Raw genomic sequence first — 14,510 nt, 5'->3', positions numbered from 1 at the left:
GCCCTGCCATGCCAAGTGCATGCCTGCCATGTGCATCTTTGGGGAGGGAGTGGTGGTGGCCTGCCCATGTTTACATCATGCAAGGAACTATTTTGCCCACAAGTTCCTTTCAAACTTTGAGCCTCTGGCCTTGGACTGCATGAAGGAATGGCAGAGGAACATCACATGGGATGAATACCTGGAAAAGCAGTGCAGAATGTGTTGTTGTTTCTTATGAACATTTTGATGTTGTAAAGAACCATGCAGGACAGTATGGCAGAACCTGGACCAGACTGGAGACACAAAGAGCCCAGAAGAAAGCTAAACTTTTTTATGACTCAGATTATGTTTACATTATATCTGTTCTGAAGTGCAATTTTAGAACTGATGAAGTGTCCCAAACAATGTTAAAATATTAAATATGTTAAATTTTAGGCACTGAAAGTGGATTTGAGACTGGATATGTTGTTTTCAAAACCCACCTGACATGAATTACGGGATCTTTAATATGCGTATTTGATCTTCTGCAGGCAGATATGCACCCATCTTTGAAGGTAAGTCGGGAAATATGGCAGCTATTTTCCTTTTGTATGCATCTTTTTAATAATCACAAGACACCCGGCTGCATTCTAGAGCATTTTTGTATTCAGAGAATTACAAATTTAACATTCTCTCTCTCTTTCGAATCAACTGAATGTTTTTTTGTTTTTGTTTTTTTTTAATAGTCAAGCAGGTACAAGCACAAATGACACATGAGACAATAAACATGCAGAATCAATAAACAAATATATCACATAAAGAACAGCAAATCTTCACTGTAGCTATCATCATTCTAAACAGACCAGTTTACTTCTTTTCCAAGTATTTTCACCACACATCAAAATAAGTACAGAAATAACTTGTGCTGACATTCCTGTACATAGGATGCATGCTGAACTGTACAAAAACACAAGTTTTTGATACAGCTTTTTCATCCTTCTCAATACCAATATTCTGACAGCATATATATGTCTCTGGAATTATGGCACTAACACTTGCAATTTTCTGGAACAAAACAAGCACTTGGGTAATAGCAAAGGGACAATCTCTACAGCCTATCATAACCTGTGTGACAAATATTGTAAACAAATGCTTAAGTAACCGTGAATTAAACCAACTTCAATGTAAATCATCAGATCAAACACTAACCATTGACTTACAGGAAAGTCAAAACTACTCATAAACAAATGTTTCAACTGGCAATAATATCACAAGAGTTACTGAACCTAATGACACATTTTTACAAAGTTATGGTACAGACATAATCACAACTGAATACAGTATTTTTATCACTCATGAGACCTGCTGCAGAGCTTATCTCACTATTTCTCAGATTTCCACCACCGACTGAATATCAACATTTCAACACATGTTTATTAGTACATGCTATGGAATGTCCAAAATCTCAACAATTCAACACTTTTCAGTCCAGAATATCTTGCTATTCATGCTTGCACACATAAATGCACATGTAATATGTCTGCTGATCTCACTCACACATATATATTTCTCATTAATTATGCATTTTTGTTTGTGGATGGTTGTTCACACACACACACACACACACACACACACACAAACACACACACACAGAGTCTCACACAAAAACCCAGCCACATCAAAACATGCTATCAAACTCATAGAATCACAAACACACAAAAAATCCCTCTCACTCTCTCATCAAATCAGTTTGGCCTGGGACGGAACGCTGCCACTTACAGCACCACGAGAGCCATGGCTTTCCGTCGCGGACCGGCTCGTCTTTCTTTGGACCGGCTGTGGGCTACTGCCGCCCTCTTTCCTGCCTGCAGCCGACTTGGACCGGGGCTTGTGGGAATGGCAGCCCCTGGCCTTGCCTTCTTCACCACCGTCGTCCGACGATTTGTTGACGACACCGAGAGATGCTGGGCCAGACGGCCGGGAAGCTGGCTGTGCACGAGGGGCTGGCTGAGATGTGGAGGTGGTGGTGGTGGTGGAGCCAGTTGCAGCAGCAGTGGTGGTGGTAGAAGCGTCCTCCTCTTCTTCTTCCATCATGATGATACTGCTACAGGCTGCTTGGAACCCAGACAGCAAAATTAAGATAAAACAAAATGCATTTCAAATGTGACCATGAAGGAATAATGATGCATTGCAACTGCTAAGTCCAGTGCTTCAGTGAACACCAGAGGCAATGTAACATGTAAAACTGGTATCTTGCTTACATATGAATTTGATCATTTCAAACCCTACAATAAATTAACTGGAGCAATTTCTATTATAAAAAAAAAAATTAAACCCTACGTTCTATAGTGCATCTCTATTGCAACAGCAATCATCTTTGAAAATAAAAGATGATCTAACTTCAAATTTGACATATTTACACTTGCAAATATTTGGATCAAGAATATGAATTCCCTAATGGAAGAATACAAAACATCTGTGCCTGTGTGTGTGAATTTCACACCCTGTTCAGATTTCACTGGTTTAATACATTGCGTGGGAGAGGCAATAAAAAGACACAGGAGTCAAAAAGGTTATAAAAAAAAAAGGAAAGAATAAATTTTATTAAACTTTTCAGAGGAACGAGGTTTCAGGAAATATTAAACAATGAAAATAATAAAAATGGACTGTGTAAATACTATTCTGATTTCCCATTCACTGCCATGGGAATATAACTCCTCCTGCAGGGCCTGTCAAGGAGTTTTCAGTGAAAATGGGTATAAATTAACAAAAAAATTCTATGGGCTACATTTTCTGTCAAGGTATGCGAACCATATGTTTTCCTGAAAGAAAACGGACTGAGCTATTGAAAGCATCTGTTGAAAACATTTTTGAAGTTGTGGGATGCACAGATTATGATTTTGAGCTGGTTAAACAACAAAGTATACTTAAACTATGTAATGTTCTGTTTCTTGAATACACAAAACACAGTTACATCACTGTGAATGTTTCAACTAAAGACAAAATAACAACACAAATAAGCATGCAAGCAAAGCCATCCCACAAAATGAAGTCCAAGTACACAAGATGTTTCTTACTGAATTAAAATTACAATAAAAATTATCAAAACTACACACATATTGGCAAAAACTGTGTACTATAATCATAGTACCTACACCTCCCCATTCCTCCTTGTCTCCATCCCCCCTCAATTCCCTTCCTGTTGCTTTTCTTGTCCTCCTCGAGCCTCGCAGCCAGACTTTTAAATAGATAACTTGGTGGTTGAGCTCACCGTTCACACTATCCAATGCCCTCTCTCTTGACCACACCCCCATGCCACACACAGACTGGTTCATCAGTTTGCTTTGTCTGTCACTTCTGTGTAAAAAAAAAACTAAAAAAAACACAACCACCAGTGTCTTCTGTATAAATGGCCAATAATTTACTGGAATATAACCCAGGCCACAAGGAATGTCATCTGATTGTTCGCTTTGCACTCTGATTGGTTTGGCAGCTGGCCAATGCTATAAACCACAGATCATGGAATATGTCACATTTGGATGGTGTTCATGTTTATTCATGACTGAGATATATATCCTGGATTTCACAAGAGTTATGACAATAATACATTTCTGTTTCTGGTTGAAGGAAAATTTGGCAAAGCCCAATAATGGTTTAATCCATCATGCAGGCAGTTAACAGGTTAAAAATTCAGTTGAACTTCAAGATGAAAAACTGCTCAGACACAATCATTGACAAAGTATCTCCCTCTCTCTTTCTCTGGCTTACCTGCAAAAGCTTCTGGATAGGACTTGCTGAGTCGCTGCTTCAGGACCCTTTTAACAACATAATAAAACATAAACATTTCTACAATACAGTACTTCAGTAAATATACAAGTGTGTTTAAAGTCAATCAATTTTGTTATTTGTGAATATCCAAACAATTAGTTCAGAGCCCCGGTATGATATGGATCATGTCTTGAGCTAAAACTAAGTTCTTTCTGAGCAACTGGGTGGTCAACTTACTGTACAAATTGAAATGTTGAGTTCCATCTTACCAACTGAAATCACACACACACACACTCACACACACAAAGAAAAAAACACATAAGTAAATGTATATATATAGATAGATAAATAATCATTATCTTTAGCATTCATTAACTGCAAATCACACTGAATTCTACTGGAAGAATATTATGGTCGTTATTGTTGTGTAACTTAGACAGGCACAGTTAACACTCAGTTATAGGGAAAAGGGTAGTGGAGAGAGGTATGGGGGAAGTAGGTGAGTCAGTGAGTGATGGTGGTGCACGTTGGTTTCATAATTCATCAGTTCACTGGACAATGACTCTAGAATACAATATAAAGATCAGAAATAGTTAGCCTTGGCCAATCAGGCACTTCAAATCCCAAACCTTCTAAATGGAAACAGGGCACTTACCACTTGGTTTTTGCATTTACTACATGTGTGTCTATCAGTATCAGTAGTTCAAGGAGGCGTCACTGCATTCGGTCAAATCCATATATGCTACACCACATCTGCCAAGCAGATGCCTGACCAGCAGCGTAACCCAACGCGCTTAGGCCTTGAGAAAAAAATATAAAAATAAAATAAATAAATAAATAAAAATATAAATAAAAAACAATAAATAAAATAAAATAAATAAAGTAAAAATAACATAAATTAAATTAATAAATTAATTTAAATAAATAAATAAATAATATCGTTCACCATTAAAAAAGCCACTTGTCTCACCGGATGCGCTTAAAGATAGAGTCTAGGTCCTTTTTCATGTCGTAAAGAAGCTGTGTGTGCTGCTGAAAGTCCTTGACAGAAGCTTCATAGCGCGTACTGGACAGCTGGTTGAAGTTAATCAGCATCTCATTTGTCTTCTCAAATCTCTGCAACCTGCTCACATAATGAAAATTGTTAAAACCTACTGAAACAGCAGATCTTTAAAAAGCCAACTGTGATCATGTTTGTGGAAACAGTACTGTCTTCTGATGAACTGACTTGAACAGATTTAAAAGTCCAAAGAAACTTGCAAATGTTGGCGTAAAGCAATGAATGTGAATCTCTTTCGGTAATAATTTACTTTCAAAATGGCTAAATGTTGAACATATGTTTTTCTTTTGTGTATTTGTTTGGCTTAATTTCATCTTTCGCAAAGAGAAAATGTTATACAAAATTTAAACATCTTACAATTTAACTCTCTCTCTCTCTCTCTCTCTCTCTCTCTCTCTCTCGCTGTCACTCCCTCTCTCTATATATCTCTCACACAGATCTACTGACTCACTCAGTCATGTACACAATCTTCATCTAATGATAACTCTCTCTCTCTCTTCCTCCGTCCCTCCACTTTCAACATCCCCGACAGTGTGGCTCATTGTGTCATGACGTATGTCAGCCACTCACATTCCTCGCTGCACCTGCACCATGTTGGCCACATCCTCAGTGTTGACCTGCTGCATCATGGCACCAGCAAACACCAGGGCCTCTCCCTTGTCTGCTTCTATATCCATTCTGTCTGCAGTCAACACACACACACACACACACACACACACATGAGAGAGAGAGAAAGAAAGAGAACAATAAATCCAAGCCCATGTGTCTTCACTTTCCAAAAACTATAAAGGTATGGAACAAGCATAAAAAGTCTTGGTTTAACTTTTAATCTTTAATTTAAAACTGATATGCGCAACATTTTTCCTTTCAGTGGACATCAGCTGTATATTAGACAGCTGCCCCTTGCCATCAGTCTGAAACAATTATCATCTGAACTCTAAAGAAGAGAAATGGTTTTCTGGTGATTCCATTTGTGAAACCAACTACCGGTGTCATGAACTGATGACTAGGAGGATGTTGAATCAAATCCCATCAGAGAAGCACTTCATTGATAGACTTCATAATATTTGAATGTATTTACTTGTCTATCTATCTTATTTCCTTTTAGATTAATTTCTAAACATACATAGTAGGTTCTCAAGGCCCTGACCTGCATGTTGGGCTTAACTGTAAGTACATGTCTGCTCATGAACTGAAACCGTTGGACTTCACAGCCTGTGACCAGCTTCCAGTCCTAAACAGGCTCTTGTGTACTATGAGATTGGGACTGGGAGTAAGACGGCATAGTTAAATATCATCCATTTCTGATTTCTAATCAACACTGATGGTGCCTTTACCTTGCGATCCTGTCATGTCCTCCTCTACTTTCATCATGACCTCAGTTCAAAGTGAATCTGAGCAGGCACCACTGAAACAGCAGTGCTGGGCCCCCTCTGGTGGGTAGGCCTATGTTAACCCCACACTGACAGATCAATATAGACTGACAGAACTAAGGCTATTAAAAGAACAAGACTTGGTCAGATGTGGCTGCATATAACATATTTAAGGCAGGAAGACAAAAATCAAAAACAAACAACGCCCAGTGCATGTGGAACTTGCCCTGATCATGGCAAATGTGATGGGTCTTAATACTTATTGTTGAAAATGTTCTGGAAAAGATGGGTTGAGCATTACAAAACACTTGATTACATGTGTGTAATTCATTCGTCAGCCAGCTAATCAGTATTGACTACTGCAACGTTATTGTTCACAAAACTCTGGATATGAACTCATATTATCATATGATGATGATGATAATTATCGTGAATGGTCATGCCTATATTCATACCATCATGTTGATAAACCGTCGAGGAAATTTGCGAACATGCGCAATAAAGTGTAACCTTTATCATTGCAATTCCGATATTGTGTTCACTTCGCATACCTCGGTTGATTATTTTCTGTTGATAACCCCTTCGAAGGATCAGCCCTCCTTTCGTTTGTGCGTAGAATACACTCCAGAATTAGATGAAGTCACATTTCCTCTTCCTGTTTATCCTTCGTCCCCCGAAGTTTTCTCATTTTGTCTTTTCTTTTCTTTTTTTCTTTTTTTCTTTTTTTTACTTTCTCATTTACTTTACATGTTAACAAATACTGTTTAGATCACATTGTCACATTAAAACAAAGCTATTGATTTTTTGTTAAGTTTCACAAAATACCTAAGGTGCACAAGGCCCAATGTGCACACAGCCTTTACTTCTTGGATCAGGATCAGGATTTGGGGCGTTATTTTATACAACTTGGCCATTTTTGGCTTTTTATGCCCCTTCAAATTTACTCAATTACATTGTTGGTCAGGTCGTTGACTAGCTCAGTCATTTTATCCATCAAAGTCATATTTCGTTTTTGTCTATAACTCATGTTTATCTATGAGGTTCTTAAAAGTATTTAAAGGTGCACGTTTGATATTGCTCAATGTTAATTTGTTCCAATAATTTGTTACTCTGTTACTAAATGTAAACTTTCTGAGATTTGTTCTGGAATACTGTTTAAATATTTTGTCTGTACTGTTTCTTGTAGTGTCTATCTTTGGAGTACAAAAAAGCATGCTTTGTTTACATCGATCAAACCCATTTAATATTTTGTACGTCTGTATCAAGTCCCCTCTTACTCTTCTTGCTTTAAGTGATGGTAGTTGTAAGTACTTTAATCTTTCTTGATATGAATAATCTTTTATGGACCAGCTTTGTTGCTCTTCTTTGAGCCCTTTCTATGGCTTGTGACTGGTTTATTTGCGTTGGGTACCATACAGTGTTTCCATATTCTAGGATAGGTCTAACTAATGTTTTATGTAACCGTAAAGAAGTAACCTTATCTATAAATGTAAATGCTCTTTTTATTATTCCAGTCATTCTGTTCGCTTTGTTAATACTATTTGTTATATGTTTGTCAAATGATAATTTTTTGTCAAATGTGACACCTAAGTCTTTTTCCTCATCACATTTTGATACTTTTATTTCTTTGTCTCCGATTTTCATTATGTATTCGTTCTCTGGGTTTGATTTCCCAATATGAAGTACTTTACTCTTGTTTGTTTTTTTAGCATTAAAATATAGATTCCATGTGTCTGACAATTTTACGAATGTTTCAATATCTTTTTGTAAATCCTGATAGAATTTTGAAGAGTTGTATAATTTTTGTGTCATCTGCAAAAATTTTACATGTACTCTTTAGTTCGCAATGGAGATCATTTATGAATAAAGTAAATAGTACAGGTCCTAATATACTACCTTGTGGTGTGCCACTTATAACATCAGCTTTACCAGAGAAGGAACTACCAATCCTTTGAGTTCTTTTTGTTAGAAAGTCCCATATCCACCCAAGTACGTTTCCTGTTATTCCATAAGATTCCAGTTTCTTTAGTAGTCTTTCATGTGGTACAGAGTCAAATGTTTTTTAGAAGTCTAAGTATAACACATCTAGGTTTTCTCTCTTATCTATCTCTTTTGTAAAGTCCTCCATCACTTCCAGAAGTTGAGTCACACATGACCTATTTTTGCGGAATCCATGCTGGCAATCAGCATACAATTTATTATCAGTTATATGTCTGACAATAGCCTCTCTTATGAATGATTCTAATAATTTATATATGATACATGTTAAGCTCACTGGCCTGTACCCTGGGTCTGTTCTTGTTCCTTTTTTGAAAATTGGTATAACTGTTGCTGTTTTCCCGTCTATGGGCACAGTCTTCTCCTCAATTGATTTGTTAAAGAGTATGTATAATGGGACTGCAATCTCTTCACTCAGCTCTTTTAGTACTTTTGAAGGAATGGCATCAGGACCACAAGCTTTGTTTGGATTCAGAGTTTTAAGTTTCTTTTTTTTTATAGCTTCAACTGAAACATCTACACTATCCAAAATCTTACCATCTAGTTAAAGTATTCTTTGTTATAATATGGAAAACCCATTAAACTGGGCGAAACCCCACATGGACTGGAGTGCTGGCTAAAAAAAAGTGATTAATTTGTTTTAAAAGATTAAACACGGCACGTTATGTTACGACTACCATTTGTGGGAGTGGTGTTTTTATTATTAGCTTCTGACGTTTTTTGCTTGTGACTGTCACCAATCGGATGTCGTAATACAGCTAAATATTATAAATCTTTTCATTAACGTAGGTAAATGATTTATTTACTTTTCGTTTGTACGCCTCATTGATAAGATATTTCTAAAAAGTATGTTTAGATCTTTTGATTAAGTACCAATCCAAAGTGGATAACACGTACATGGTTCTAAATTCTTTGTGTATCAGCTGTTTGTCAACCCTTTGTTTTTATTTACGACTTGACGTAAACTGGTGAGAGTTCTGGGGCAAGACGTGAAAAGTGCGGTCATCTTTTTCTTCACAGACTCAACACGAAGAATGACATTGATGACCCACAACGCAGATGAAAAAGTTGGTAATAGTGTCTTACGAGAGAATTGACACGAGAGTGTCGCATTTAGATTGTGTTTGTTTGCCTTAAAATGTGACTGCAAAACATTGGTAATGTGCGCTCTTTTGTCTTATGAACACTGTTCACAAAGTCTGAAACTACAGTGAAAGTGACAAACTACTGCGCTGTTATTCAGCTTTATTTGTTGTCAGCCACATGTACATGCATGGTAGATGTTCTTAAAACGTTTCAACATTGTAATTAACATTGTATTCCTACGTTTACTTCTCAGAAGACTTTAACTCAGCCTTTTCCAGCTGACGAGTTTTACTTTCAGTTAAACGCACAGTTTAGTGGCAGTGATTGAACTTTTAAGACAAACTTAGCAACTGTTAGTTTTGTTTTGTTGTCGAATTTGATATAAATCCCTTTTTGATTTTTGAAGACCGTATCAACGAAAACATTTAACATATGTATGTGTTCTCGATATTGACTGTGTTCAGCACAGGTATCTTGTCGGTCACAGGTGAGCAATCTTTTGGGGTTTTTGCTCGTGTGTTTGGAACCGCTTCAGTTGGATATTATTGTTGTGATATTGAAGTTGACTAAATTGAAGAAAATTAGGGAGAAAGTGGGATGAAGGAGAAAAACATTGGTAAGATGGTGCAGGTTTCTGTCTCTTCACTTTGTTTAATAGGAAGGCAATGGCGAGGGATTTTGTTGCTAGTTTTCATTGGGTAACAGTTTTCTTGGGACTAATGTAAAAAAAAAAATTTTTTTAAACCCTAATAAAAAAAATTAAGTCCAATTCATTTTTCTTACTGTTGTGTGGTATTCTTTAGAATAAATGGTGACGCTATATTCAGGCTTCCTTCAGGCAGAAACATTACACACACACACACACACACACACACACACATACATATATATATATATATATATATATCATTTTTCTAGATATGATTTCAGGAGTTGGAAGTCATTCATGTATTCAAATGAAATAAATGGACCTTTGTGAACAAATAACATTTGATCAGAAAATTTTAAATAATGAATGAATTATTTTTTTCACTGAGATATGAAGTAGAGTGAAATGAAATAATTTCAGATATTCTCCAGTACTTACAACAACAACAACAACAACAAAAATCTTTCTTTTTTTAACCCTTTCACCACAAATGTCACATTTCAGCACTAGCAAGGTAGAGCGCTGATGTCACTGAAATGCGACCAGATCATGAGACGGTAATCCATGAACATACTGCTCTTAATTCACACTTGTAGGATAGGCCATATATGGTACATGTCACATGTATCTTTTTTTTTTCTTGCTGCTGCTTGTGTTGAAAGGCTTAAACAAGCAGATGGGTGTATCAAACTTTAAACACACACACACATGAATAACATGTATATATATGTATATATGTGTGTGTACAAGTATACATGCATTATTTACATTCATACTCTGTATATATGTCACTGTGTGCATATATTTGAAGGGGTTAGGAGATGTCAAGATCACCAAAGTGTCGACACATTTTTGTTTTGGGAGGATGGGTGGGTTATTGGTTCTTAAATTGATATTTAGAGGTCTTGTGTCAGGTTACATTTTCTGTTGTGAAATGACACTGACAGCATTTGACATCCTCAGAAGCCAGGTAACTAGAGGTTTCCACGGCTTATACCTTCTTCGACGTGTTCCTCCACAGGGCAAATGAGCTGTGGGAACAGCATCTGGTTAATCAGGACATGGGGTCTCCTTCCTCTGTCCCGCCGGCCCTCTTCACTGACCAGAGGTTAAACACCTTTGGCAATAGGGTAGCATCTGGTCTCAGGCAGCTGCAGACACAGCTACCAGCCTTCACTTCAATACTGTGCTAGTGCGGCGTGATGCCGTTCTCCGCCTCTCTAACATTCCAGTAGAGGAGAGGGCTGCCCTGCGGTCCATCCCAGCACAGCAGCAATCCCTCTTTGGCCAGTATGCACCCCATTTTGTCAGCCACAGGACAGAGACAAACAGGGAGGTGGCCTCATATTTAGCCCACACCTCCCAGGGGCGCCAGGGTTCTATGCCATTGAAGAGACCCGCCACCAGGGCCCCTCCATATACCACACCACCTGAGTCGAAGCGGCGTGCGCAGAACCAGCGGCAGAGCAATAAACCACCTCATGTCTGTCCTAGCCGACCGGCCATGCCCAAGGCCAGAAGGCAGCACCCCCAATGACTGGGCCCCGATTCAGCACCACCAGTCGTTCAGCCCCTACAGGTAGGAAACTTGTCCCAGCATGCACATCAGTGGCGTGCTCTGGGACTCAATGACTGGATTGTATCGGTGCTAGAGTCGGGGTACATGCTGCCTTGGGTGGAGGACCACCCCCCTCTAAGATCCACTCCTCCTCCTTATGTGCCCAGCTCGACGGAGCAGGAGAGCGCCTTAGAGAAAGAGATATCGCACCTACTCCTCATAGGGGCGATATCTCAACTCTCGGACCCGGGCCCCGGTTTTTACAGCCGGTTGTTTGTGATTCCAAAGTCTCAGGAGGGTGGAGACCAGTCTTGGACTTGTCCCCCCTCAACAAATTCCTCCCCAAAATCAAATTCAAGATGGACACACAGGCACAGATTCGGGAGACCTTTGAACAGGGCGATTGGGCTACCTCTATCAATCTGAAAGATGCTTATTTTCATATCCTCATCCATCCGGCATCCCATCGGTACCTGAGGTTCGTGTGGAGGGACAAGGTGTTCCAGTTCTCGGCCCTCCCATTTGGCCTGTCCCTTGCCCCTTTCCTGTTTACTAAGGTGGTGCGGGAATTGGTGTCCATCATCCAGTCGGAATCCATTCGTCTCTGTGTGTACCTGGACGACTGGCTTATCCTGGCCCAGTCGCAGGCCCTGTGCCAGAGTCATATGGCCAGACTTCTAGACCTTTGCTCCCAACTGGGCTTCCTCACGAACCAGGAGAAATGCGATCTGTCCCCAAGTCAGTCCTTCGACTTCTTAGGGATGAGATTCGACACGCGGTCCATGATAGTCTCTCTGACGCCAGATCGCTGGGACTGTCTGGCAGGCCTCCTCAGCCACTTGCGCCATTCCTCCCAAGCAACAGCGCGGACACTTTCTTCCCTCCTGGGCATGATGGAGTCCATGGCACCTCTCATTCCCCTGGGCAGGGTTCTCAAGCGCCCTCTTCAGAGGGCACTGAGGTTACGGTGGTCCCAGAGCACTCAGCCATGGGATACCCAGATATGTCTGGGCGAGTGGTTCCTCGAGGTGACATCAGAGTGGTTAACCACCCCTCTTCGGACACAGGGGGTGCCCATAGCCCCACCTACTCTTCAGGTGGCACTCTTCACAGACGCCTCCTCCCTGGGCTGGGGAGCCCACATGGACTCACTCCATGCAGCAGGGACTTGGTCCCCGGAGGAGTGCCTGTGCCACATCAATGTTCTGGAACTGGAGGCAGTTCGCAGGGCTCTCCTGCACTTCATGGGGGAGGCCACTGGCAAGACCATCCGCTTGTTCACGGACAATACAACGGTCGCATGTTACGTGAACAAAGGAGGGGTAGCGCACTCAGCAGACCTCTTCCTGCGGACCGAGGCTCTCCTCCGTTGATGCCACAGCAAGGGCATTGCACTTTCAGCAAGACACATAGCAGGAAAAGCCAACATCTTGGCAGATGCTCTCAGCAGGTCCAAGAGTGTCATCCACACAGAGTGGACCCTGGACAAGGACACCCTTCAGGGGGTGTGGGAACAGTGGTTCCGGCCAATAGTGGACCTTTTTGCCACAAAGTTCAACAAGAGACTTCCCACTTATGTCTCTCCAATCGCCGACCCAGAAGCGTGGGCAGTGGATGCTCTCTCTCTAGACTGGAGCAGTCTGATTGCCTACGCGTTTCCTCCCTTTCCAATTCTGTCCAAGGTGATACAGAAAGCCAGATTGGAACGCCCGCAGATGATTCTCATTGCGCCGAAATGGCCAGCCCAGCCCTGGTTTCCAGACCTTCAGTCCCTGACACATGTTCCACCCCTGAAACTCAAAACCAAACCTCATCTGCTGAGGCAGCCTCGTTCGGGCATTCCTCATTCCAATCCTCAACTGCTCCACCTGCATGCGTGGCTGCTGTGCGGTCGGAACTGTCAGCATCACCATTGAAGTCTTTGACCCCTCGGTCAGCCTCTGTCGGCTGTGCTGACCCAGGGGGGTGCCTCCTCTGACCTCCTCTCCATAGTCACCAAAGCAAGGAGGGAGGGAACGGAGACTTTGTATGACTTTCGCTGGAAGAAATGGTTGCGGTGGTGTACAGCTCAGGACGTTCCCCCTACTAACCCTACAAGCATGCAGCTGGCCAACTTTCTGGCTCACTGCTCCTCGGTTCTCAACCTGTCTGCTAGTTCTGTGTGAGGGTACAGGTCTGCCATCTGTACCACAATCAAACAGCTAGGTGGTCCCGCCTTTGAAGCGGATTTCCTGCTCAGAGAGGTGGCTAGGGGCGCCTCTCTGAAGGAAGCTAGAAACCCCAGAAGAGTGCCCCTCTGGGACTTGTTCCTGGTGCTGGATTTCATTCTAAAACAGCCCTTCGAGCCATTGGGGACTATTCCTTTCGACTTACTCACCCTCAAGACCACTTTCCTTCTGTTGCTGGCCACAGGCCGTCGTAGAAGCGAGATTCATGGTCTTAGTGGAATGCCACAAGATATGACCTTCCACAGAGATGGTTCCATCACTCTTCGTTTCCTTCCAGAGTTTCTGGCTAAGAACCAAGACCCCGAGGTCCCTTCCCCCTCTCTGAGGGTCAGACCTTTGTCTGATATTCTTGCCCAAGATGATGAGGATGGGCATCTCTGCCCTGTTCGGTGTCTCATATACTGTTGGGATAGGTCTCGCCATAGGCGTTCTTCTCAGAGGCATCTTCTCATCTCCCTCAATGAGAATTACAAGAAAGACATTGCTGCAGGCACCATTTCCCGCTGGTTTTCCCAGGTCATTCGTAGAGCCTACTCTCATGCTCACAGGAATATCAGCTGTCTTAATCCCAAAGCACACGAAGTGCGGGCCATAGCTTCTTCGGCTGCTTTCCAGCACTCAGTGCCACTGCAGCAAGTCTTGGAGGCAGCCTTCTGGTGGTCTGAGAATCCCTTCATCAACTTTTACCTCAGGGAATAACGTATGACCAGAACTGACAGTTCCAAGGGGATTTCCTTTGTCTCGGCTAACACTGCCGTCTCGGTTACAAGGGCTCCCCATACGAACCAGTAGGAGTTGCCCTCCTCCATTTGCTTTAAATTCTGCATCAGTT

The 14,510-nt window shown here is 41.2% G+C and overlaps 2 protein-coding genes across 5 annotated transcripts in view; one reads left to right on the top strand and one right to left on the bottom strand.

Annotated features, from left to right (window-relative positions):
- Positions 1–689: 689 nt before the first annotated feature.
- LOC143296938 (uncharacterized) lies at positions 690–6,820 on the bottom strand. 3 transcript variants are annotated; one of them, XM_076608972.1, is made up of 5 exons: positions 6,711–6,820; positions 5,357–5,468; positions 4,697–4,849; positions 3,727–3,773; positions 690–2,072 (listed from the first exon to the last, which is right to left on the bottom strand). In XM_076608972.1, exons 2-5 carry the CDS (start codon positions 5,461–5,463, stop codon positions 1,699–1,701), a joined length of 681 nt encoding a protein of 226 aa, XP_076465087.1. In that variant the 5' UTR covers positions 5,464–5,468; positions 6,711–6,820; the 3' UTR covers positions 690–1,698. The 3 variants fall into 3 exon arrangements, with proteins under 3 accessions (XP_076465087.1, XP_076465089.1, XP_076465088.1); XM_076608974.1 differs by having other exon boundaries at positions 690–2,069; XM_076608973.1 differs by having other exon boundaries at positions 5,357–5,464; positions 6,711–6,785.
- A 2,277-nt stretch (positions 6,821–9,097) lies between these two features.
- LOC143297285 (junction-mediating and -regulatory protein-like) overlaps positions 9,098–14,510 on the top strand; it is a 31,983-nt gene continuing 26,570 nt past the window's right edge. For both annotated transcript variants that reach the window (XM_076609555.1, XM_076609554.1), the window contains exon 1: positions 9,098–9,224. The gene's annotated coding sequence lies outside the window, so the exon portion shown is untranslated. The remainder of the gene's footprint in view (positions 9,225–14,510) is intronic.

This window comes from Babylonia areolata, chromosome 22, assembly GCF_041734735.1.
Source record: "Babylonia areolata isolate BAREFJ2019XMU chromosome 22, ASM4173473v1, whole genome shotgun sequence".
NCBI classification, from domain to species: Eukaryota; Metazoa; Mollusca; class Gastropoda; order Neogastropoda; family Buccinidae; genus Babylonia; species Babylonia areolata.
Note: the sequence above shows the minus strand (reverse complement) of the source record. Positions and strands in the feature narration are given on the sequence as shown.

Excerpts from the sequence above, each read along its gene's own strand:
- LOC143296938 (XM_076608972.1), bottom strand. The coding sequence starts at position 5,463 with ATGGATATAGAAGCAGACAAGGGAGAGGCCCTGGTGTTTGCTGGTGCC. Across the intron at positions 4,850-5,356 it reads GTGCAGGTGCAGCGAGGAAT|GTTGCAGAGATTTGAGAAGA; the intron begins GTGAGTGGCTGA and ends TTATGTGAGCAG. Across the intron at positions 2,073-3,726 it reads CTATCCAGAAGCTTTTGCAG|CAGCCTGTAGCAGTATCATC; the intron begins GTAAGCCAGAGA and ends CTGGGTTCCAAG.